The 24,137-nt window shown below is 39.7% G+C and overlaps 2 protein-coding genes and 1 pseudogene across 2 annotated transcripts; 1 reads left to right on the plus strand and 2 right to left on the minus strand.

The window, feature by feature from the left end:
* LOC106581705 (obg-like ATPase 1) overlaps positions 1–4,072 on the minus strand; it is a 58,862-nt pseudogene extending 54,790 nt beyond the window's left edge.
* Positions 4,073–8,239: 4,167 nt separating this feature from the next.
* On the plus strand, positions 8,240–10,871 carry LOC106581755 (transcription factor Sp9). The gene is made up of 2 exons (XM_014164019.2): positions 8,240–8,394; positions 8,967–10,871. Exons 1-2 carry the CDS (start codon positions 8,374–8,376, stop codon positions 10,257–10,259), a joined length of 1,314 nt encoding a protein of 437 aa, XP_014019494.2. The 5' UTR covers positions 8,240–8,373; the 3' UTR covers positions 10,260–10,871.
* A 2,853-nt stretch (positions 10,872–13,724) lies between these two features.
* On the minus strand, positions 13,725–24,132 carry cirsr (corepressor of RBPJ and splicing regulator). The gene is made up of 10 exons (XM_014164017.2): positions 23,756–24,132; positions 22,366–22,460; positions 22,044–22,117; positions 21,905–21,918; positions 19,304–19,356; positions 19,164–19,212; positions 17,890–18,007; positions 16,801–16,907; positions 14,890–14,975; positions 13,725–14,754 (listed from the first exon to the last, which is right to left on the minus strand). Exons 1-10 carry the CDS (start codon positions 23,825–23,827, stop codon positions 13,914–13,916), a joined length of 1,509 nt encoding a protein of 502 aa, XP_014019492.1. The 5' UTR covers positions 23,828–24,132; the 3' UTR covers positions 13,725–13,913.
* Positions 24,133–24,137: the final 5 nt, after the last annotated feature.

Here is a 24,137-nt window from a genome sequence, read left to right on the forward strand (position 1 = left end):
TGTTTGTATTCATCAGCTCATCACAGAGCATGAGGCCAGTTGAACAGCAGTGCTTGGCAGGTAGAGTGGGGAGCAGGGTGAGGACAGGGCTTGCTAATGTTTCATACAGGAGAGATTATTTCCAGTGGATACACATGCTACCATCTCTATCCCTGTACAGTGGAAATGACAGGAAAAAGCCAAATATCATAATGACCTGTGCTGCTTGGCAGGCTTTAGGATTTGATAGCATGGTATCCTTTGTTGTATGTTGTTATCTGGGTAGAATCTTGTAATGCCCACTCATCAATCAAAAGCCTTTCGTGGCTGTTTATTCTGATCTACTCCACTTAAGAGTCGGTTGATATTCTGAATCATTTAATTAAATTTGGCAAATGTAATCCCAGACATTACTGGTGCAGGGTTTGCGACCTTTGGGTTCACATGCACTGTACAGTGAAAGGTATACATACTCCTGCGTCCACTAGTCTAGTGAGAGCCTTATGGCATGTGGCCTGAAATGAACTAGTCCAGGGGTTCTCAAAGTGGGGTCCGTCCGCGTAGGTACTGTAGGGGGTCTGCGGCCAGATCTCAAAATATATTTTTAAAGTGTATTATTATTTATTTATATTTTATTTTATTAATATTACTAAAAACAGCAGATTAAACACATTTTTGCCAAGGGATCCGTGGAATAAGTGTAGAGGGTGTAATTCAATACAATGTAATTTTATTCATCTACAATTTATGTTCTTTAAAGGCCCAGTGCAGTCAAAAACTAGATTGTCTTGTGTTTTATATATATTTCCACACTATGAGGTTGGAATACAACTGTGAAATTGTGAAAATTATGATAATGCCCTTTAAACGTAAGAGCTATTTTAAAACACAGGTTGAAATTTCTGCCTGTTTTGGTGGGATGGAATTTTGGCCAGCCTGGTGACATCACCAGGTGGTAAATTAGTTAATAGACCAATAACAAAGAGAGTTCCAAACCTCTCTGCAAATAAAAGCTCATTTTCTGTTTTTTGAAGTCGGAGGTTTACATACACTTAGGTTGGAGTCATTAAAACTTGTTTTTCAACCACTCCACAAATTTCTTGTTAACAAACTATAGTTTTGGCAAGTCAGTTAGGACATCTACTTTGTGCATGACACAAGTAATTTTTCCAACAATTGTTTACAGACAGATTATTTCACTTATAATTCACTGTATCACAACTCCAGTGGGTCAGAAGTTTACATACATTAAGTTGACTGTGCCTTTAAACAGCTTGGAAAATTCCAGAAAATTATGTCATGGCTTTAGAAGCTTCTGATAGTCTAATTGACATCATTTGAGTCAATTGGAGGTGTACCTGTGGCTGTATTTCAAGGCCTACCTTCATACTCAGTGTCTCTTTGCTTTACATCATGGGAAAATCTAAGGATATCAGCCAAGACCTCAGATAAAAAATTGTCGACCTCCACAAGTCTGGTTCATCCTTGGGAGCAATTTCCAAACGCCTGAAGGTACAATGTTCGTCTGTACAAACAATAGTATGCAAGTGTAAACACCATCGGACCACGTAGCCGTCATACCGCTCAGGAAGGAGACATATTCTTTCTCCTAGAGATGAAAGTACTTTGGTGCGAAAAGTGCAAATCAATCCCAGAACAACAGCAAAGGACCTTGTGAAGATGCTGGAGGAAACAAGTACAAAAGTATCTATATCCACAGTAAAACGAGTCCTATATCGACATAACCTGAAAGGCCACTCAGCCAGGAAGAAGCCACTGCTCCAAAACCACCATAAAAAAATCCAGACTACGGTTTGCAACTGCAAATGGGGACAAAGATCGTACTTTTTGGAGAAATGTCCTCTGATCTGATAAAACAAAATTAGAACTGTTTGGCCATAATGACCATCATTATGTTTGGAGGAAAAAGGGGGAGGCTTGTAAACCGAAGAACACCATCCCAAACGTGAAGCATGGGGGTGGCAGCATCATGTTGTGGGGGTGCTTTGCTGCAGGAGGGACTGGTGCACTTCACAAAATAGGTTGTGGGGGTGCTTTGCTGCAGGAGGGACTGGTGCACTTCACAAAATAGATAGCTCATAAGGAAGGAAAATTATGTGGAAATATTGAAGCAATATCTCAAGAGATCAGTCAGGAAGTTAAAGCTTGCTCGCAAATAGGTCTTCCAAATGGACAATGACCCCAAGCATACTTCCAAAGTTGTGGCAAAATGGCTTAAGGACAACAAAGTCAAGTTATTGGAGTGCCATCACAAAGCCCTGACCTCAATCATATAGAAAATTTGTGGGCAGAACTGAAAAAGTGTGTGCGAGCAAGGAGGCCTACAAACCTGACTCAGTTACACCAGCTCTGTCAGGAGAAATGGGCCAAAATTCACCCAATTTATTGTGGGAAGCTGGTGGAAGGCTACCCAAAATGTTTGACCCAAGTTAAACAACTTAAAGCCAATGCTACCAAATACTAATTGAGTGTATGTAAACTTCTGACCCACTGGAAATGTGATGAAAGAAATAAAAGCTGAAATAAATCATTCTCTCTACTAATAGTCTGACATTTCACATTCTTAAAATAAAGTGGTGATCCTAACTGACCTAAAACAGGGAATTTTACTAGGATTAAATGTCAGGAATTGTGAAAAACTGAATTTAAATGTATTTGGCTAAGGTGTATGTAAACTTCTGACTTCAACTGTAGGTTGAAGATGACAAAGGTTAAAACAACGAGATTCTAATATCCCATAACTCTTTGCAACAATAGGACCAGCTATGCTAGTTAGCAAAGGTGCTGGTAGCTAGCAAAGGCACCGGTAATTAGTAATGGCCCTTGTAGTTAGCAGCGGCGCTGGTCCCAGGTTTTTACCAAGAGTCAGACCACTCACAGACAGTCCTGGAAACACTTTTGCTTGAAAAATTTCTCTTTCATAAGAAGCTATTTTTGTGTATTTTTTACCATTTTAACTGAAAACAATCACAGTAAGGTAATAGTTACCCAAAAATGACTTGATATTGAGATAAAAACGGCTGTATTGGAACTTTAACTATGGGCAACATGGGCCTGGGAGGCTCACAGGGATATTGGCATTCACAGTAATCCACCAATTATACATTTTTTTAACTCAACACTTCTTGTATTCCCCATACATGCACAGTAATTTAAGCTTCAAAACTGTCTCTCTGCCTTGTAAAAAATGTGTAGAATTACAGGATATGTGTTGAATTGCAGAGTATTATAGCTTTAAAGCTGCAACAACAACAAAAACTCTCTGCCACTGACAAAATGTGTAGAAATGCAGGAAATTAGTACACAAAAAAAGAATATCTCCAATGCCAGGCCTTTAAAATGTTCCTTCCCAGGCCAGAGACTTGGTTTGTCTAGCCCTGCACTGCCCAAGTCATAGTAAAATTCCTTGTATGCTATTTTTAGTTATCTCACTCGAGTTGTGTTCTGATTATGAGGGGGTCCCTGAAGAATTTGCTATGACAAAATGAGTTCCCGGACCCAAAAAGTTTGAGAACCACTAGTCCAGTGGTTCCTAACCAGGGGTAGTAGGATCCCTGGGGGCACTTGATGTATCCACAGGGGGTACTTGAGAAGACTCATGAGACCATTGGCCTTCTGGTAAAATACACATGAGGGGGTACTTCAGGGGTACTCTGGTAGAGCAAAATTTAGCTGGTGGTACAGTAACCCAAAAAGGTTGGGAACCACTGCCCTAGTCAATGAATGAACAGAATACCTTTACACTGGCTCATGCGGTCCATAAAATAAATGAAGTACTGAAAAAATGCATAGTCCATGTTTGCTAAGCAGTAAAATGTATATTTCCAGTTTACATTTAAAGACTATAGACATACCCTACATTGGGCAATCCAACGATTCCTATTTTTAAAGCGGTCCCCAAACCGTCCAATCAGTGATGGTGGCTGCTGTCCATCATCTCCCTTCTGCTAACAAAAACAACATGTCAATGTCCATTGAGAGTGAGAGCTCATAGCATTATGTAATCTAGGGTACACATTCAGCTTTGGCCTGAGCTACTGTAGTATACATAAAACACCTTCTTGGGAGCCATGTCCCTTTCTTCAGTTTGCGCTGGCTACTAAAACTGCGCTTAAAGTATAGTGAAAAAACATAAATGCACGATTTAGAGACTATAAGCTAATAGGTGTCTAGCTAACACCACACTGATGCCGACCGCACTAACGCCTAGCTCTCAAGATAGGACATGATTCTGCTCGAAATGAAAGATGACCCTGGTAGCTTGCTAGCTGACCCATGTTTCTACATTTAACACACACTTGTTAATATCAGGCCTAGTAGGCCTACTCTACTTGAGCTGAGCTAAGCTTCATTTTGTCATAGAAAATGTATGCACACATTGGCGCATATACACTGGAACGCGTAAATACTTTTCATATGTGCCTGACTGTGTTGTCTGGCACAATGCATTTGACTTGCAACACATGCACTTACAACTGATTTAAAACGTACAACACACCATTATAGGTTACTACAGGAGTTAATACAGGAGACTACCCAAGAGTCAAGCCTATAACCAAAATGACAGTCTCTAACACAGAATATTACAGTGGCAGGGTGTGCTGGTTCGGCTGTACCTCATATCAGGGAGGGTTAAATCAAAGCAAGTAAGCAGCTGGGGGATTACTACTCCTTTAACAATGCGACTCTTCTATGCTATTCCTTGCCACAGCGCTGTTTTTTCCCTAAGGGTTATCTCCCTCCCCGATAAAAAAAGTGTTTTTTTTTTCTGAACACGAATATGATTGTATATCTATCTCCCTGTTAAGCACCATTGCATAGTGAATTTCAGTCTTTCCCACATATTCTTTAAAAAAAAAGCTTCCCTTGACAACCAGAAATGTACAAACATCGAATGGAAAATGTGAAAGGCATTCAGCAATAATTACCATGCAAGAGTGGGGATGAGAAACAGGTTGAATACTGTACATTCAAAATTAATGGAGAACGATATGGCATGCAAGTCTTTGCATATGCAAATAGCCTACTCACTTCGACGATCTGGTGCGTTAGTCTACAAATCATATAAAAGGAGAATAGGTCTACTGTGCATCTTGATATAGATTTTACAAGATAGAAATAACACGAGTTTATGACAAAATAACGTTTACTACATAAAATGAAGTAGGCTACCATCACTATGACCCAAACCAACACCATCTTTATCTGCTTGTAGGCTACTTAAAAAATAAAAAATCTCTACTTTTTTTATTTTACTTTCATACACCTGTTTTAAGATAATTATATAAATGAACATGTAAAACTACTTAGAATTGAAGCAAGACATCATTGCCCCTAAACTGTTTCATCGCTTGGACAGAAACAGCTGTAGGCCTGTGGACTTCCAACAATCCCGACCATGAGATTACACCGATTAGTTCATTGTCCACAAATAAACTTCCCTCAAGGCCTAAGGAAATTAATCCGTGCAGGAATTGACCAGAAATATTGCTGTAATCCAGCACCCTGCATCGTTTAACATGCATAAAACGAGCCTCTAATGATATAGATTTGAGGCAATCAAATGCCTTTTGTACCAATAATTTAAATGAATAGGTTTGGATTAATCATGTATCTTTTGTTGTTGAACGCCTTGATCGATGCAGCGTCACTTAGCCTCACCACAATAGAGGCACAACGTTTTGTTCTACCAAATAAATCATTTTCATTGTTTAAGGTACATTGATCAATCTAATGACTTGTAATAGGCTCCTAATTGCCACAGAAAAGTGCTTTCGGATGGAGTCCTGCATGCGAGATTCAACTTCAAATTCTCACTTGAATGACACTGTTAAAATATTTTTCATGACAAGATTTCGTCAAGGATGCTGGCATTCGGTACCAACCATTACGCACATTGACAGGCTATCACATCTTGATTATGGTCGGCCTACATGAAATTGTATGAAATTCCAAACTCAAGTACATGTGCAACGCCATTCAAAATTAGCAAATAGTCTAACACTGTTTCAAAATGAGTATTGGCACTCATGTGATCAAACATTTTGGCAACAGCTGTCATTTTGAAGCATAATCGTTGTTTTAGTGCTCTGGTGTCCCTATCTGCCTACACCGCTAAAGTTTTTGTTGTTCGTTATACATTACCTTACGACTTCATAATATAAGTGTTTCAATAATCAGTTAGATGTTGAATAATGGGGGAATAATCACTCTAATTAAAAGCAAGTACTTCATCGAAGGCATTATCTTCCCCTCGCTCGGTGAGAAATGATTCCTCTTTTATTTACAGACAAAAATAGAAATCCAGTATAAAGATCTAGATAACACCAGAATATGATTATATATAGAAAATCAACAACAGATAATTAACAATAATGACATGGGCCTTATTTGAACCAAAAGTGCATAACACCAGACAAAACATTTCGAATTGTAATTACAAAAATGCAAAAAAACAGTAAGAGAAATGAATTCTTACATGCTCAGACACATCTTATCAGACACTCATGCTGTTCGAGCAACTTTGGCATTACAATCAAATTTGTTTATGCAGAATCGACATTTGATAGTGCTAATAGCACTCCACTCAAATTGCCATGATTGCAAAAAATGAAGCAATTTTCTTGGCTCCGTTCGTTGGATTTGATGAAATTGTTTTATATTCACCTCTCTAAAGGTGGGGATTTAAAGCAGAGAGAGCCTTTGAACAAATTGCGCTTGCCTGACTGGCAGCATTCAAGCGCTATAATGGAGCATTATTTGCCCGTTTTGAATACTGTAATGCACAGCTTTCAGTGAAGCCTTTCTCTGGAAAATTGCTTTAACTTTTAAAGGGATGATGATTCACACCAAAGCAGGCCATTGTTACATTATGTCATTACCCCTAAATGTTTAACAAGCTGTGAAACACGTTGACATATATTGCATTGTGATCTTTAAAAAAAATGTATCTAGAGGAAGAAAAAAACTATAGTCATTTGGCGGAAAAAAAAAGGTTCACGTTGATGAGCTCCCCGTGGGTTTTCTATGATTCAATTGTATCCCCAAACGTTATATTTAGTTAGCCTAAATATTTAGTGTGCAATGCTCTATGGTTTCATTGTGCCATATGAAATCAGCCTGTATCGTTGAATGAAATCCATTCGCCAGGCTGACATGAGGGAAACAACATCTCCTGTGATTATTATGACAACGTCTGCAATATTTTAGAAATAATTGTATTTTAGTACATTTTACAGGCTGTAACCCTTTAAAACACCAACCACTCATCAAGTTAATTGGCACTTTTTAATTGACCAAAAATCCCCCCGCACACACTCTACATACACGCGTAAATTGGCACAGACAGGCTGGCAGACTGGCGCTTCACGCTCACGCACGTACACACACACACACAGAGTTTACAAACAAGTCCACGATACTCTCTTTAACGCACACATGGCAACACCGCTTGAGCCTATGGAAACATGAAGATAATTCACCTGTTGAATGACATACCTTGTATTGCAAGCGTCTTCACTTCAGTCAACCAATATTCAGCGATAATGGGTCAGCTTATTGTATTTTCTGGCCTCCTGGTGAGAGTACGGGAACTTCTGCTTAAATTCATGTCCATGTATGCTGTGAGCAAGCACATGCCCTGCAAATGAAGACGTTTCCATTCCTGAAAGTGCATGACAGCTTTAGTTTTGACAAATATGAAGGCACCGCAATTCTTACAGGCCTAGATATTTTTTCAATAATCACCAATACCCTAATGTCATGTCATGAAACATAAAACATTTTTGGGGACTCCACGAGGGATAAATGCCCGTGGCAGCTATAGCCTACATCAGAACAGTATACCTCACAACAATAAAACAAGTTCAATAAGAACCTGCATTTCAAATAAAACAAGACAATTTGTCAGAAAGCTTTAGGAAATGCAACAGAGTGCGTCATCTAAATAAATCAAATGCTTACCTCTTTCAGAGGACTGGTTTACACCAAAATGAGCTCGATTCTACAATGAAAGGACACATTGAGCCTTGATGAGAGAATACATAAAATGTATAAAAACACCACATCGTATCTTGCTTGACAGTCAGAGCCGCATAATGGTTATTGATTGACGTGAATCTTTTAGCGTTTCTGTCCTTGGTCGAATCTCTCATTGGCTGACATCGCCCCCTTGCCAATACTCCAGCGCTTAGATTGGCTGCTTGCTCTTGCCAGCTGTACTTCAAAGAACGCGCTCTCTACAACTAGGTAGTGTAGGAGCTCCGAGCCAAGAGAGAAATCGTGTGACTACGAAAAAGCACAGTGCCTGAGTCGAATTGGAAAAGTACACTATTGCAGAATTGTGACCAATTCAACATAGCAAAGGCCCTGGATATGGCTACGTCTATACTTGGGGTAAGGCGACAAAATATTAGTTTTCAATTCAATGCGTAAAACATGCGTGAAAGTAGGCTTTATACTTTGTCGCTTTCTAAAAAGTTTGTGGTCAATGTTGTTTTATCCTTCAGCGTTGTTGGTTATAGGTATTGAAACTGCTTGTTTATATGTTGTACATCGTGACTCATATCGGTTTTATAGACCACTTTCCTCAGTCAAAAGAATTGTAGCTTTTGCCAACTTTCATAATTAGCTATACCCAACATTGTGAGCAAACTTTCGAGACACGCAGTAAACTGGGTGACATTACTGTATATCCTCGATGATTGTTTATTTGGTTCAGTTGATATTTGGGTCACATTTTGATACATTCTTTATGAATAAACATTTTCAGTAAATGTATTTTTTATCCATTATTCCTTTAAATAATTTTGTAGCCTATGCAGTAATTGCTCTCCAAACAAGCATGACAACCGAACGGTTGGTGATCAGATAGGCAGACGCAAATTATACTTCTAGCAAATACATGTAGGCTATATTATTTACATTGCTTGCAATGTTCTAAAGTACAGATATTAATCTCTTTACAGGAAGAACCACGATTTGGAACTACCCCTCTAGCTATGCTGGCTGCTACTTGTAACAAAATTGGCAATACCAGTCCCCTTACCACTCTACCTGATTCCAGTGCGTTTTCAAAAGGCGGATTTCATCCTTGGAAAAGAACCTCCTCTAGCTGCAACTTGGGATCCAGTCTCCCAGGATTCACTGTAGCAACAAGCCGCGGATCGACCGGACTTACATCAACTACTGGCACAGGCAACAGCGCGTTCTGCTTAGCCTCCACTTCCCCGACCTCCTCTGCGTTTTCCACAGAGTACAGCAGTCTGTTTTCCAACTCAGCGAGCATTTCGTCCCAAGAGTCTGGGCAATCCGCCTTCATCTCCAAAGTCCACACATCAGCAGAATCCCTGTATCCGAGGGTAGGGATGGCACATCCGTATGAGTCGTGGTACAAGTCTGGTTTCCATTCAACCATCTCGGGCGATGTTACGAACGGAGCGTCCGCGTGGTGGGACGTTCACACCAACCCTGGCTCATGGCTCGAGGTCCAGAACCCTGCAAGCTCACTGCAGACCTCCCTGCATTCCGGGACCCCCCAAGCCATACACTCTCAGCTCAGTGGCTATAACCCTGACTTCTCCACTTTGACACACTCGGCATTCAGCTCAACCGGTATAAGTCCCACGGCATCTCATCTTCTATCAACTAGCCAACACCTGTTAACACAAGAGGGATTCAAAACAGTCATTCCATCATACACGGACGCCTCTGCCGCCAACGCTATGATTTCAGGTTCTAGTTCTGGTTCCTCAAGGTCATCCAGGAGGTACTCCGGCAGAGCCACATGCGACTGTCCGAACTGTCAGGAGGCTGAGCGGCTCGGGCCTGCAGGGGCCAGCCTACGGAGGAAAGGACTTCACAGTTGTCACATTCCTGGCTGCGGTAAGGTGTATGGCAAAACCTCTCACCTTAAAGCCCATTTGAGATGGCATACTGGCGAGCGGCCCTTTGTCTGCAATTGGCTTTTTTGTGGCAAAAGGTTTACAAGATCAGATGAACTTCAGAGACACCTCCGTACCCACACTGGTGAGAAAAGGTTTGCTTGCCCAGTATGCAACAAGCGCTTTATGAGGAGCGACCATTTGAGCAAGCACATTAAAACCCACACTGCCGGCGGTGGAGAAGGCAAAAAGGGAAGCGACAGTGACACCGACACCAGTAACCTGGAGACCCCCAGGTCCGAGTCCCCAGAACTGAGTTTAGACGGGGTAAACCCCAGAATCACGATCAAGGACCCATCTCCTCATGACGAGCCCTGAAGGCTGTTATTTGAATGACTTCGAAACCAACTTTATAAAGCAAATGACCAGTAGGCATCATAACTGGCACATGTAATAAAAACGGGTCTAGGTTTGAGAGACAGTATCGGAGGAAACAATTATTTTAGGCAAAGTATTTGAAAAACTAAAAATAATTAGATCTTACCACCATATTGATTGAATGTTCAACTCGTTATTAACCATCAAACGAATAGCAGAATTATTCTATAGGCTATTGTAAGAAAATGACTATAAAGCTGTCAACTTCAAAATTAGCTGGAGGACATTTTAAACGGATCAGTGCGTAAAAGGGGTAAGTTAACCCCAATGAACTTGGTTGGCCCATGTGAGTCGCCATCGTCCTGTACATATTGGCAACAAACAATGTGTTCTTTTCATGTAAATGTTAATTATGATTGTTTTATTCGTGTTTGGGATCCTGCAATTCAGGGAGTTTACTTTTAACGCACTTTGTGGATATGTATGTACACAGCTTTTTAAAATTCAGTTAACCATTTCATTTCTTTGCTACAAATATATAAATGTTTACTTGTATAAAATCACACGTATAAGCCTTTCATTTTGTCATAATTAAAATGATGTAAAATCTGAGGCAGTAGTCATGTGATGGGAATGTTTTACTATCTTGTGTCCCATATTTGTTTTCATTATTCCAAATGAAAATAAATGATGAAAAAAAGGGAATTGATTTGATCGTAAATAAATACGATTGCCAAACGTAAAATGTAGATAAGCAAGAGTGTTCATTACATAAAATCAATCATACATTGCTGATATAGGCAATCGCACATAGACGTGCATTCTCTCTGAGGAATAAATCAATAGGCCTAGTAAATGGCCGGAAAATACATTTCATGCCCAAATTAAAATCTTGTTAAACGGTATTAATTATGACTTGGAGCACATCGCAGCCCCCATGTGTCTTGTATTTGCGATTAGGGATTGGTGTCTTATCAAATATCTAATTAATCGCCGAGACATCATTTGTTCAGCTTTACTTTATCTGGGGGCTTCCGAGGGGGTTTTGATGACAAAGGACTCCTGAATATTTATTTTAATTGTCCAAATTAACTGCTTTAATTTGCATGTCAAACGGAAAGATTGCAGTCCAATAATAAGGATAAAGCATCTCTAAGCTTTCCTAGAAACTATACACTTGATTTGATGTTATGGGAACTGTTACAAAAAAAGAAGAAGGGGTAAAAAGCCATATGCAAATGTTGAATTTGAAATGCTCTTGTCGCGGCGCAGTCAAATGGTTCCTGCATGTTATTTGAATATCAGTGGCCCCGTACTGAAAGGGTTCAAGGATGCTCTCTGAATTCTTTGTGCTTACCCAGTGCAGCGTCCGATCTCAAAGAAAAACCCGGGGAATAATTACAGCGTGAGCCCAGGCCTGGGAATACATTAGGGAGAGGCATCTCATCCATACAACCTCTTCCCGAAGAGGAAGTTAAATTGACCAGAAGGCAATAGAGGAAAATTATTTTCATTTCCTTTTGTGTGGCTGGGTTTAAGGGAGAGACCTGGAAAATAACGACCTAAAATAACATTTACATTTTCTATAATCATCACCAAATTTGAGTTCAAGAATAAACAACTAAAGCTGAAGACTAAAATACAAACAAAGGATTATATAATATATTTAGCATTTAATATCAATGTGACCTTTTAAATGTGCAGGCATGATTTAAAATAAAATAGGCCCATTCAAAATCAGGCTACTAAAATATATAAAACAAATAACAAATCAATGCAACCTGCAGTTGCAAGTGTGTTTATTTTTTTAAATTTAAATTAGCTGTGTATTTGCAGTGACTTTCTTATGTTATTTTTTTTCTTCTTATGGAAAATATTTCTCATAAAATTTTTTTTTTTATTATGCTGTAAATCATTTACATAGTTTGCAATTATATGGCTACAAAAGGTGGTTGAAATCAAAACGATAAGTGCGTCCAAATGCTTTTGGGAGAGAGACGCCTGGTGTTGCGGACAGTAAGTGCTGTCAGTTATCTGCTTTGTTGCTTTCCCTGGAATGCCCTCTCACTGAGCATTAGGCAGAAGTCATCTTTGTTTTCAAGCCACAATAAAAGAGAGAGATCAAAGAAGAGAACCAGTGCGACGTTACGGGACACATTTCGCTGCTAAAGGGCTCACGCCATTCTCCCCGTCCCCAGGGTAAAACAATGTCCATCATCTCACAATGGAAGTATTTTTTTCTTGTGATAATTACAAAATTACAAATCATCAAACCAATTTGGATAGCCTAAAGCATTTAAAGTATAGGGTTATAGGTGCACACCTCCCTGCATTATTGGAGTTAAATTGGCTACACAGAATAGACAAATCTGAAGCGAGAAACAAAACGTGCAACTAATTCTCGACTTTTCTGATCAGGAATTATCAAAGAATATCATGTCGACATTAGTTATCCATCTAAGCTAATTGCTATGGCTTTTCCAAAAATATATGGCTCCTAAACAAATACGGACTCGTAGGCTACACTGTTCAATATGTCAAATGAACCCAAATGAACTCATGGTTTCTTCTGTTTTGTCCATCATGGTGATCATGTCATGCAGGTAGCTTACAAGTAATATCTAAAGGCCAATAGGCACGCAGTGTTGCGTAAATCATGCATTGTGTTTTACACTAAAAGTAAATTGACTTCAATTCAGAATTGGGTCTTCAGTGTTCAACATTTGAAACAAACTTGAGCTCTACACACTAATCACGTATGCAGGCATACGCATATGGATCGCATAGGCTACTGAACACTCAGACTGAGTGTCAGTTAACCATGCTCCTGTTTAGGGCACTTGTTGCAAAATACCATTGTGAAACAAGTCTACATAATTAGGCTAGACTTGTAACAAATGTGATGAAACACGGTTTACAAGCATGTGAGAACAGAACGTTTCCCACTGGAAATCATTTCAGTTTTGTTCAGTAATGTCTAGTTTTGATTTACATTTGGGTGAGTTGTCAACTAACGTGATATAAACAAAACAATTCACCATGCCATTTGATTTAGGGTAAAAGTTGGGTGAAAAAAACCTCCAATTCCATTACTTTGACAATCAGTTTTCCACGTTGGTTCAACGTCACATACATTTTTGTTTAAATGACGTGGGGAAACAACATTGATTCCCCCAAAAATTGCCCAACGGGTTATTACACTTTCACCAAACCAAAATATTTTCATTTCGATTTGCTATAATATTCTTTCAGTATTCTGAAGAGTTATCGGGAATAAAATGACAACCATGAAGTGCATGCAAGACAATCTGACAAATATTTCTGTGGTTCAAGTTATTTTACATCTACTGCTGCCCTCTAGTGGAGGAAAATAATAACTATGAGGGCCTGCGCTCTCATGATGCTGTAGCAGCCAAATAGCAGGTAACATCAAAACATGACCAATACTGTGCAGGCTACTAAAACTTTGGTTTCTATGTGTTGTTTAATAAAGTGAGCACACAAAGAAAAAAAAAAAGATATTTTACAGTAGCATCATAAAACATTGAAAACATTACACGTTCGTGTCGAAAAATATTCACTTTGTTTAGGCCAGCAAAATAAAAAGGTATGTCATTACTGGCCCACTTTGTAAGATTGATCTACTCTCACAGTTTAGCGCTTTCTCTCAGCTCTATCTCGGCTTCTGGCTCTTTTCTCCCTCCCTCTGCCTGTACTCCTGCTTCTACTCCTCCCTTTGCCCCCCCTCTCTCTCCCCCGATCTCGGCTCCTACTCCTCTCCTTTGCTGCTGCTTTATCCTTTGCCCCGCTGCTGCTTGTATTCCTCTCTCTTCCTGTGCTCCTGCTCCTCCCTTTACCTCCCCTCTCTCTACCGCGCTCGTGGCTTCTGCTCCGCTCTTTTGCTGCTTTATCCTTCACTCCATCTCTGCTTCTGCTCCTATTCCTTTCTCGTCTACTTTTCCCCTCATCCTTACTGTGAACCTGGTCTTTACCTCCCTCCCTGTCTCTCTCACTGCTCCTGCTTCTTTCTGGGCCAGGCTGGGAGCTGCTGCTGGTTCTCTGCCTCTCCCTGCTGTCGTGTCTGTGTCTCTCCTGACGTTCTTCCACCCTCATCTTTCTCTCTGGACTGTACTTTCTGCCCTCGCTCCTGCCTGGCTCAGGCCTTGTTTGTTTCTTCTCTCTGGTATCGTCTTTGTGCCGTTTCTGTCTGGAGGTTGGGCTCCGTGACCTGCTCCTGTGAGAGGCGGCCTTGGTCTTACTGTTGACTAGTCCCTCACTCTTCGTGTTATCACAACACGAGTCCTTTCTCTTGCCCTTCTTCTTCTTCTGGCTCTTAGAGTTGCTGTCAGAGTCTGAGTCACTGTCACCATCACTGCTGCTGCTGCTTTCACTGGAGCTGTCACGCTTCTTCTGCCTTCCTTTACTCTTCTTCTTCTGCTGCTTTTTGCCCTTCTTGTCTTTCTTCTTCTCCTTCTTTTCTAGACGATCCAGTTTCCTTTAAAAAAGAAAGACAATATCTGTGAGTAGATCACGTTAACTTTTATTTTTGAATGAATCATCCTTCGTCTTATTTTACAATGAGCATACTTGCATCCAAAACAACTAAACCTATGAATGAATGCTCTCCTACCTGAGGAGCTTCTCTTTCTGTTTAGTAGTCAACGACTTCAGGAATTCAACCTCAGGATCCTCCTCTTCTTCACTGGCGACATACTCCTATAGCAGAAAAACAATGAACAACAAGTCAAACACAATTCAAGATAATTAAAAAGCAAATACTAACTAAACGTGCATATCATTTAATGTAGAAGAGATGTCACAAATGATTAGAGGAAGCAAGTAAGACGAGAATAAAATCTGCTGAACAAAAATACAAATGCAACAATTTCAAAGATTTTTACTGAGTTACAGTTCATATAAGAAAAATCAGTCCCTAATCTACAGATTTCACATGACTGGGAATACAGATATGGCATCTGTTGGTCACAGATAGGGGCCTGGATCAGAAAACCAGTCAGTATCTGGGGTGACAACCATTTGCCTCACGCAGTGCGACACATCTCCTTCGCATTGAGTTGATCAGGCTGTTGATTGTGGCCTGTGGAATGTTGTCCCACTCCTCTACAATGGCTGTGTGAAGTTGCTGGATATTATCAAGAACTGGAACACGCTGTCGTTTCATGTCAATCCAGAGCATCCCAAACATGCTCAATGGTTGACATGTCTGTTAAGTATGCAGGCCATGGAAGAACATTTTCAGCTTCTAGGATTTATGTACAGATCCTGCGACATGGGGCCGTGCATTATCATGCTGCAACATGAGGTGATGGCAGCAGATTAATGGCACGACAATGGGCCTCAGGATATCGTCACAGTATCTCTGTGCATTGAAATTGCCATCGATAAAATGCAATTGTGTTCATTGTCCGTAGCTTAAGCCTGCCCACACAATAACCCCGCCCACACAATAACCCCACCGCCACCATGGGGCAGTCTGTTCACAATGTTGACGTCAGCAAACCGCTCGCCCACACGACGCCATACATGCTGTCTGCCCGGTACAGTTGAAACCGGGATTCATCCGTGAAGAGCACACTTCTCCAGCGTGCCAGTGGCCATCGAAGGTGAACATTTGCCCACTGAAGTTTGTTACAATGCCGAACTACAGTTAGGTCAAGACCCTAGTGAGGACGACGAGAACGCAGATGAACTTCCCTGAGACGGTTCCTGACAGTTTGTGCAGAACGTATTTGGTTGTGCAAACCCACAGTTTCATCAGCTGTCCGGGTCGCTGGTCTCAGACGATCCCACAGGTGAAGAAGATGGATGTGGAAGCCCTGGGCTGGCGTGGTTACACGTGGTCTGCGGTTGTACGTACGGTCAAATTCTCTAAAACGATGTTGAGGCAACTAATGGTAGAGAAATTAACAATAATCTATCTGGCAAAAGCTCTGGTGGACATTCCTGCAGTCAGCATTCCAATTGCACACTCCCTCAAAACTTGAGACATCTGTGGCATTGTGTTGTGTGACAAAACTTCACATTTTAGAGTGGTCTTTTATTGTCCCCCAGCACGAGGTGCACCTGTATAATGATCATTTAATCAGATTCTTGATATGCCACGCCTGTCAGGTGAATGGATTATCTTGGCAAAGGCAAATTTCTCACTAACAGGGATGTAAACAAATTTGTGCTCAACATTTGAGAGAAATACATTTTTAGTGCATATGGAACATTTCTGGGATATTTTATTTCAGCTCATGAAACATGGGACCAACACCTTACATGTTGCATTTATATTTTTGTTCAGTGTATATACCACCGCATCTTGTGTTGCAACAATCCTATAATTTCCACAGTTAGTCTCATCACATGTGACCAATTGACTAACGTTAAACTTGAAGCGACTGGAATAGTGCTGTGGTGTGGTTTGGTTTACTCTGATAATTGGGCAGTTTGCAGCAATCACATTTAGACCAGGGATTTGCCATGGATATTGTTGGTGTTTTTCTTCAGGGGGAGAAGAGGAACAGAAGATTACCTGCGATGGATCACAAACAGTAGAATTTCTCCCAAGGACACATTTCTTCAGGGCAAATCCACTGTTCCGCATCTCTGCCATTAACTCAGAGGGGTGCATCGACGGACCTGTTAGCACAAATCACAGCCTCAAAGTCCCATTGATGTCTGACCGCATCCACCACTGCCTCCACAGTGGGGAATTCAGGGGTGGCTTTGTTAACAGAAAGGGATACCAAATCAACTCACTCGTCTTCTGGTTGAGCAAATCATACAATATCATTCTCCCAAAGCAGTGGTTAGGGGAATCAGAATACACAATACTTTCATTTTTCTCCCAGCACAGGAGGGGCTCCATTATGGCCTACACTATCAACGCCATTCACAGGACTGTCCCGCGGTAAACATTACTTTACTAATCCACTTCCTGATTGCAGCAGTCAGAATCAGCTCCACAGGACACCAGGAAGGATGGCAACTACTGCTACAAGGTACAGACTAGAGCTGGGTGATATTTACAAAAATCCACATTGCAATAAACTGCCTGAATTGATACGATAACAAATAGAACGATAAGTTTATAACAATGTGCACCACAGATTTTAAAATGATCATTTAAACTATTACTACTAGTTTGAGGGTTGTAGCCATCAGTTGTCCCATTAACAAATCACCCATATTAGCAAACGTATTTCATTTCAAACTTCACATTTCTCTATATAGGCTACGTATCATAATGAACGAAATCAGCAAAATGCCTGCGATAAGTGTTTGGTATGGATAATTCCGTTTATTGTCCCAGCTCTAGTGTAGACTTTTCACCAATATACAATGTAATAGTGACTTATATTCTATTGGACAAATGATTATAATTTTTTGGTGCGCCATAGGTGCATCATACATTGATAACAAGTTCTTTATTCTAATTATTTCAAAGGAATTGGTGAAGAAAATATAATTTTGTTATTGAGAATGAAAATAATAAAAATATTATTATTTTTTTAATAAACCATTACATCTGTGAAATACTATTAATAATTACCAGCTGGCTAACTTTTTTTTACCTGTACTTATCCTGATAGGTCAATTAAAAACAGATTGTCATTTGTACCTGCTTCCTCTGTGGGCGCAGCGCTGGCATTGATCCCAGACAGGCCGAAGAGAGGGCACTCTCTGTCTGTATTCACATGGCCCCATTTGTGACACTTGATGCATCTCACGTTGCGAACCTGAGAATCACAGGTGATTAGACTGAACTTACATTCATTCATAATGCCTCCAATAGGACCTGCTACGCAGGTATGCATGACGTAATGTAAATAAACACATTGTAATCCTGAGTTCAACATGATCCTTTTCCTTTAGCGCCACCAAGTGTCAAATTCCAACACACGTTTGTTAACAGAAGAGTATTTAGCGCTGACGATGATACAGCAGATTGTTATCAATAGGTAAGTCATTTGAGTTAAATCAAACATAAATGGGCACATTATTAATCTATTAAAAAAGGTTCACACACACACACACATACAACCAGTCAAAAGTTAGGACACACCTACTCATTCCAAGCCTTTTTTTTGTACTGTTTTCTACATTGTAGAATAATAGGGAAGACATCAAAACTATGAAATAACACATATGGAATCATGTGGTAACCAAAAAAAAGTGTTAAACAAATGTTATATTTTAGAATCTTCAAAGTAGCCACCCTTTGCCTTGACAGCTTTGCACACTCTTGCAATTTTCTCAAACAGCTTCATGAGGTAGTCACCTGGAATGCATTTCAATTAACAGGTGTGCCTTCTTAAAAGTGAATGTGGAATTTATTTTCTTCTTAATGCATTTGAGCCAATCACTTGTGTTGTGACAAGGTAGGGGTGTTATACAGACAATAGCCCTATTTGGTAAAAGACCAAGTCCATATTATGGCAAGAACAGCTCCAATAAGCAAAGAGAAACAACAGTCCATCATTACTTTAAGACATAAATGTCAGTCAATACGGAAAATGTCAAGAACTTTGAAAGATTCTACAGGTGCAGTCGCAAAAACCATAAAGCACTATGATGAAACTGGCTCTCATGAAGACCGCCACAGGAAAGGAAGACCCAGAGTTAAATCTGCTGCAGAGGATAAGTTCCTTAGAGTTACCTGCACCTCAGATTGCAGCCCAAATAAATGCTACACAGAGTTCAAGTAACAGACATCGCAAATCAACTGTTCAGAGGTGACTGCGTGAAATATTGATTTGTTTAACACTTTTTTTGGTTACTACATGATTCCATAGTTTTGATGTCTTGTTCACTATTATTCTACAATGTAGAAAATAGTAAAAATAAAGAAAAACCCTTGAATGAGTAGGTGTTCTAACGGTAGTGTATATTCACCTGAATTCCAAATGGTTGATCCCTAATAGCCATGTCATCCTTGGCATACCTAAAAAGATGAAAGAGAAAGGATCAACAAATGTACATTTCAACTCAAGTCATCTAAATGTTTGTACTGATCAACACAATTACCGACTTACTTCTCTCGAGGGGCCGTCTTTTGCCACTCAAACTTGTATTCTGATTCACCTTCCTATAAGAGAAGATGCAACGCATAGAACTTTAATAATGCCAACATATCTCGCATCACTCATCTCATATGTATATACTGTATTTTATACCATCTATTGCATCTTGCTTATAGTGCTCTGGCATTGCTCATCCATATATTTATATGTACATATTCCTTTACTTAGATGTGTGTATTAGGCAGTGGTTGTGGAATTGTTAGATTACATGTTAGATATTGCTGCAATGTTGGAACTAGAAGCAGAAGCATTTTGCCACACTCGCATTAACATCTGCTAACCATGTGTATGTGACCAATAAAATGTGATTTGAATAATAAACCAACACATGCCTTTAAATCTACAACATTTACCAGAGTATAAATGAACACAAATCTAAACACAACATGGAACAATTTCAAAGATTTTACTAAGTTACAGTTCATAGAAGGAAATCAGTCAATTGTAATAAATTCATTAGGTCCTAATCTAGAAGCCAGATGTGAAGGTCCTGGGCTGGTCTGCGGTTGTGATACCGATTGGATGTACTGCCATATTATCGAAAACAACGTTGGAGGCGGCTTATGGCAGAGAAATTAACATAAAATTCTCTGGCAACAGCTCTGGTGGACATTCCTGCAGTCAGCATGCCAATTGCACACTACCTCAACTTGAGACATATGTGGCATTGTGTTGTCTGACAAAACTGGACATTTTAGAGTGGCCTTTTATTGTCCCCAGCACAAGGTGCACTTGTGTAATGATCATGCTGTTTAATCAGCTTCTTGATATGCCACACTAGTCAGGTGTATGGATGAGAGGTCGACCGATTAATCGGAATTGCCGATTATTAGGGCCGATTTCAAGTTTTCATAACAATCGGTAATCAGTATTTTTGGACGCCGATTATGGCCGATTACATTGCACTCCACGAGGAGACTGCGTGGCAGGTTGACCACCTGTTACACGAGCGCAGCAAGGAGCCAAGGTAAATTGCTTGCTAGCTAGCATTAAACTTATCTGATAAAAAAAACAATCAATCTAATATAAATCACTAGTTAAACTAGTAATATCAACCATGTGTAGTTATCTAGCTTGTCCCTCATTGCATATAATCAATGCAGTGCCTGTTAATTTCTCATTGAATCACAGCCTACTTCGCCAAATGGGTGATGATTTAACAAGCGCATTCGCGAAAAAAGCACTGTCGTTGCACCGATGTGTACCTAACCATAAACATCAATGCCTTTCTTTAAAATCAATACACAAATACATTTTTTAAAACCTGCATATTTAGTTAATATTGCCTTGCTAACATGAATTTCTTTTAACTAGGGAAATTGTGTCACTTCTCTTGCATTCTGTGCAAGCAGAGTCAGGGTATATGCAGCATTTTGGGCCGCCTGGCTCGTTGCGAACTGTGTGAAGACCATTTCTTCCTAACAAAGACTAATTCATTTGCCAGAATTGTACATAATTATGACATAACATTGAAGGTTATGCAATGTAACAGCAATATTTAGACTTAGGGATGGCACCCGTTCGATAAAATACGGAACGGTTCCGTATTTCACTGAAATAATAAACGTTTTGTTTTCCATATTAATGACCTACGGCTCGTATTTCTGTGTGTTTATTATATTCTAATTAAGTCTATGATTTTTATAGAGCAGTCTGACTGAGCGGTGGTAGGCTGCAGCAGGCTCGTAAGCATTCTTTCCTGCGTTTGCCAGCAGCTCTTCGCTGTGCTTCAAGCATTGCGCTGTTTATGACTTCAAGCCTATCAACTCCCGAGATTAGGCTGGGAATACTAAAGTGCCTATAAGAACATCCAATAGTCAAAGGTATATGAAATACAAATGGTATAGAGAGAAATAGTCCTATAATTCCTATAACAACTACAACCTAAAACTTCTTAACTGGGAATATTGAAGACTCATGTTAAAAGGAACCACCAACTTTCATATGTTCTGAGCAAGGAACTTAAACGTTAGCTTTTTTACATGGCACATATTGCACTTTTACTTTCTTCTCCAACACTTTGTTTTAGCATTATTTAAACCAAATTGAACATATTTCATTATTTATTTGAGACTAAATTGATTTTATGTATTATATTAAGTTAAAATAAGTGTTCATTCAGTATTGTTGTAATTGTCTTCATTACATACACACGTGTATGTGTGTATGTATGTATGTATGTATGTATGTATGTATGTATGTATATACACACACACACGTGTGTGTATATATATATATATACACAAAAAAAAATTGTCCGATTAATCGGTATCGGCTTTTTTTGGTACTCCAATAATCGGTATCGGCGTTGAAAAATCATTAATCGGTCGACCTCTAGTATGGATTATCTTGGCAAATGAGAAATGCTCACTAACGGAGATGTAAACAAATTTGTGCACTAAATTTGGTGGAGAAAAAATATTTTTATGCATATGAAAAAAAATGTGGGGATCTTTTATTTCAGCTCATGAAAAATGAGACCAACCCTTTACATGTTGTTTATATTTTTGTTCAGTATATTAATGCTTTCTTGGAGAAGTCTGAGGTGCTTACCTCTTTGGTCTCTTCTTCTCAGTAGAGTGGACAGTGCGTGAGAAAGGAGAGCAGAGATCAGTGGAAAGTCATATGGTTTGTTTAGTATGGTGAAAAATATGGCCATCTAATGCAGCAGAACCAGGATTGATGTAGTTACCTTTGTCTGCCCCAGGTGGAGCTTCATACATGAAGTTGAGACCATTTTTCACACGATCATCTCCCATCAACAGTCTAAGGAGAAAGGTTTTAACAGCCGAAACGTCAGACAACGGGTTTCAATCTGTTATATGATCAATTAGAGCTGTGATTTTACACAAGACAAAATATAGGTATACATTTAGATGACAAGTACAGCAACTTCCAGTGGTTAAATAATGAGAGACTAATAAGAAGTCCTATGTAAAGGCATAGCATAATTGAGATCCAAGTATCTGGATCATGTTGTGCAGCCACAGATCCTCAGAATATCTGTAACCCACCTGTTGTTGTAGGTGTCTTGTTCTTTTAGGTAAGAATTCATGAGGTCCTCCTGCTTCTTCTTCTCGAATGTTAATTTCTGCTCTGCTATCCATACCTGTACAATGGTAAAATGGATAACATTGAGAATAGCCAAGTCATATTTGTATCCTATTAAATGTATTGTATCTATGGGACATAGCTATCTTTCTGAATGTTACATAACATCACTCAACATCAACAAAACAAAGTCGATGATCGTGGACTTCAGGAAACAGCAGAGGGAGCACCCCCCTATCCACATCGACAGGACAGCAGTGGAGAAGGTAGAATGTTAAGTTCCTCGGCATACATATCACAGACAAACTGAAATGGTTCACCTACACAGCCAGTGTGGTGAAGATTGTTAGGAGGCTGATGAAATTTGGCTTGTCACCTAAAACCCTCAAACTTTTACAGATGCACAATTGAGAGCATCCTGTCGGGCTGTATCACCGCCTGGTACGGCAACTGCACCGATCACCGCCGCAAGGCTCTACCGAGGGTGGTGCGGTCTGCACAATGCATCACCAGAGGCAAACTACCTGCCCTCCAGGACACCTACAGCACCCAATGTCACAGGAAAGCCAAAAAATATCAAAAGGACAACAACCACCCGAGCCACTGCCTGTTCACCCCGCTACCATCCAGAAGGCGAGGTCAGTACAGGTGCAACAAAGATGGGCCCGAGAGACTGAAAAACAGCTTCCATCTCAAGGCCATCAGACTGTTAAACAGCCATCACTAACACAGAGAGGCTGCTGCCTACATATAGACTCAAAATCATTGGCCACTTTAACAAACAGATCACTAGTCACTTTAATAATGCCACTGTAATAATGTTTAAATATCATACATACTCATCTCATATGTTAATACTGTATTTTATACCATCTATTGCATCTTGCCTATGCTGCTCGGTCATTGCTAATCCATATTTATATGTACATATTCTTATTCCATCCCTTTAGATTTGTGTGTATTAGGTAGTTGTGGAATTGTTAGATGTTACTGCATTGTCGGTACTAGAAGCACAAGCATTTCGCTACACTCGCATTAACATATGCTGCTAACCATGGGTATGTGACCAATAACGTACAATTTGATTTGTTAGCTAGCTAGCTTCTTACTGGCTTGCCAATGTTAGCCGACTGATTTAACGAACCTATACGCCTATAGTAGCTAGCTAGGGATCATTCTTCTCATAACTAAATAACATCTAGAGGGGATACGTTCAAATTGGAAATACATTTTCTTCAGATAGCCAGTTATCTGGCTATCTGGCTAAATCCAAATTAGGTTATATACGTCAGTTAGCTAACCAAGCTAGTTACTTCCTGGTGAGGAAAACTATACCAAAGATTTGCCACTTACCTTTTTTATATTTGACTTAGATGCAGGGTGAAAATCTTTCTTGCACATAAAATTAGCAAAAGACTTCCCCATGATTGAATAATATTAGTTAGCTAGCTAGGGGATTAAATGCGAAATGTTGGCAAACTCGCGCTGACAAAAACAAAACTGTCGTTACTAGTTACCACAGCCACAAAGTGCTAAACCCCGCATATTTGTAAAATTTATTCTTCTTAAAATGTGATTTAAACTTAACTTTAACCCTAATATTAACCACACTGTTAATCTTATGCCTAACCATAAATTAAGACCACAAAGCAAATGTTTGTTTTCATGAATTGTTACGATATAACCAATGTGTGGCTGTGGTAACTAGTGGAAACACCCAAAACAAGGTCATTAA

The sequence above is a fragment of the Salmo salar genome, chromosome ssa21 (assembly GCF_905237065.1).
Source record: "Salmo salar chromosome ssa21, Ssal_v3.1, whole genome shotgun sequence".
NCBI lineage: Eukaryota > Metazoa > Chordata > Actinopteri > Salmoniformes > Salmonidae > Salmo > Salmo salar.

Excerpts from the sequence above, each read along its gene's own strand:
- LOC106581755 (XM_014164019.2), top strand. The coding sequence starts at position 8,374 with ATGGCTACGTCTATACTTGGG. Across the intron at positions 8,395-8,966 it reads TGGCTACGTCTATACTTGGG|GAAGAACCACGATTTGGAAC; the intron begins GTAAGGCGACAA and ends ATCTCTTTACAG.
- cirsr (XM_014164017.2), bottom strand. The coding sequence starts at position 23,827 with ATGGGGAAGTCTTTTGCTAATTTTATGTGCAAGAAAGATTTTCACCCT. Across the intron at positions 18,008-19,163 it reads ATCAACCATTTGGAATTCAG|GTTCGCAACGTGAGATGCAT; the intron begins GTGAATATACAC and ends TGTGATTCTCAG. Across the intron at positions 14,976-16,800 it reads CTGTTTGTGATCCATCGCAG|GAGTATGTCGCCAGTGAAGA; the intron begins GTAATCTTCTGT and ends TTTCTGCTATAG.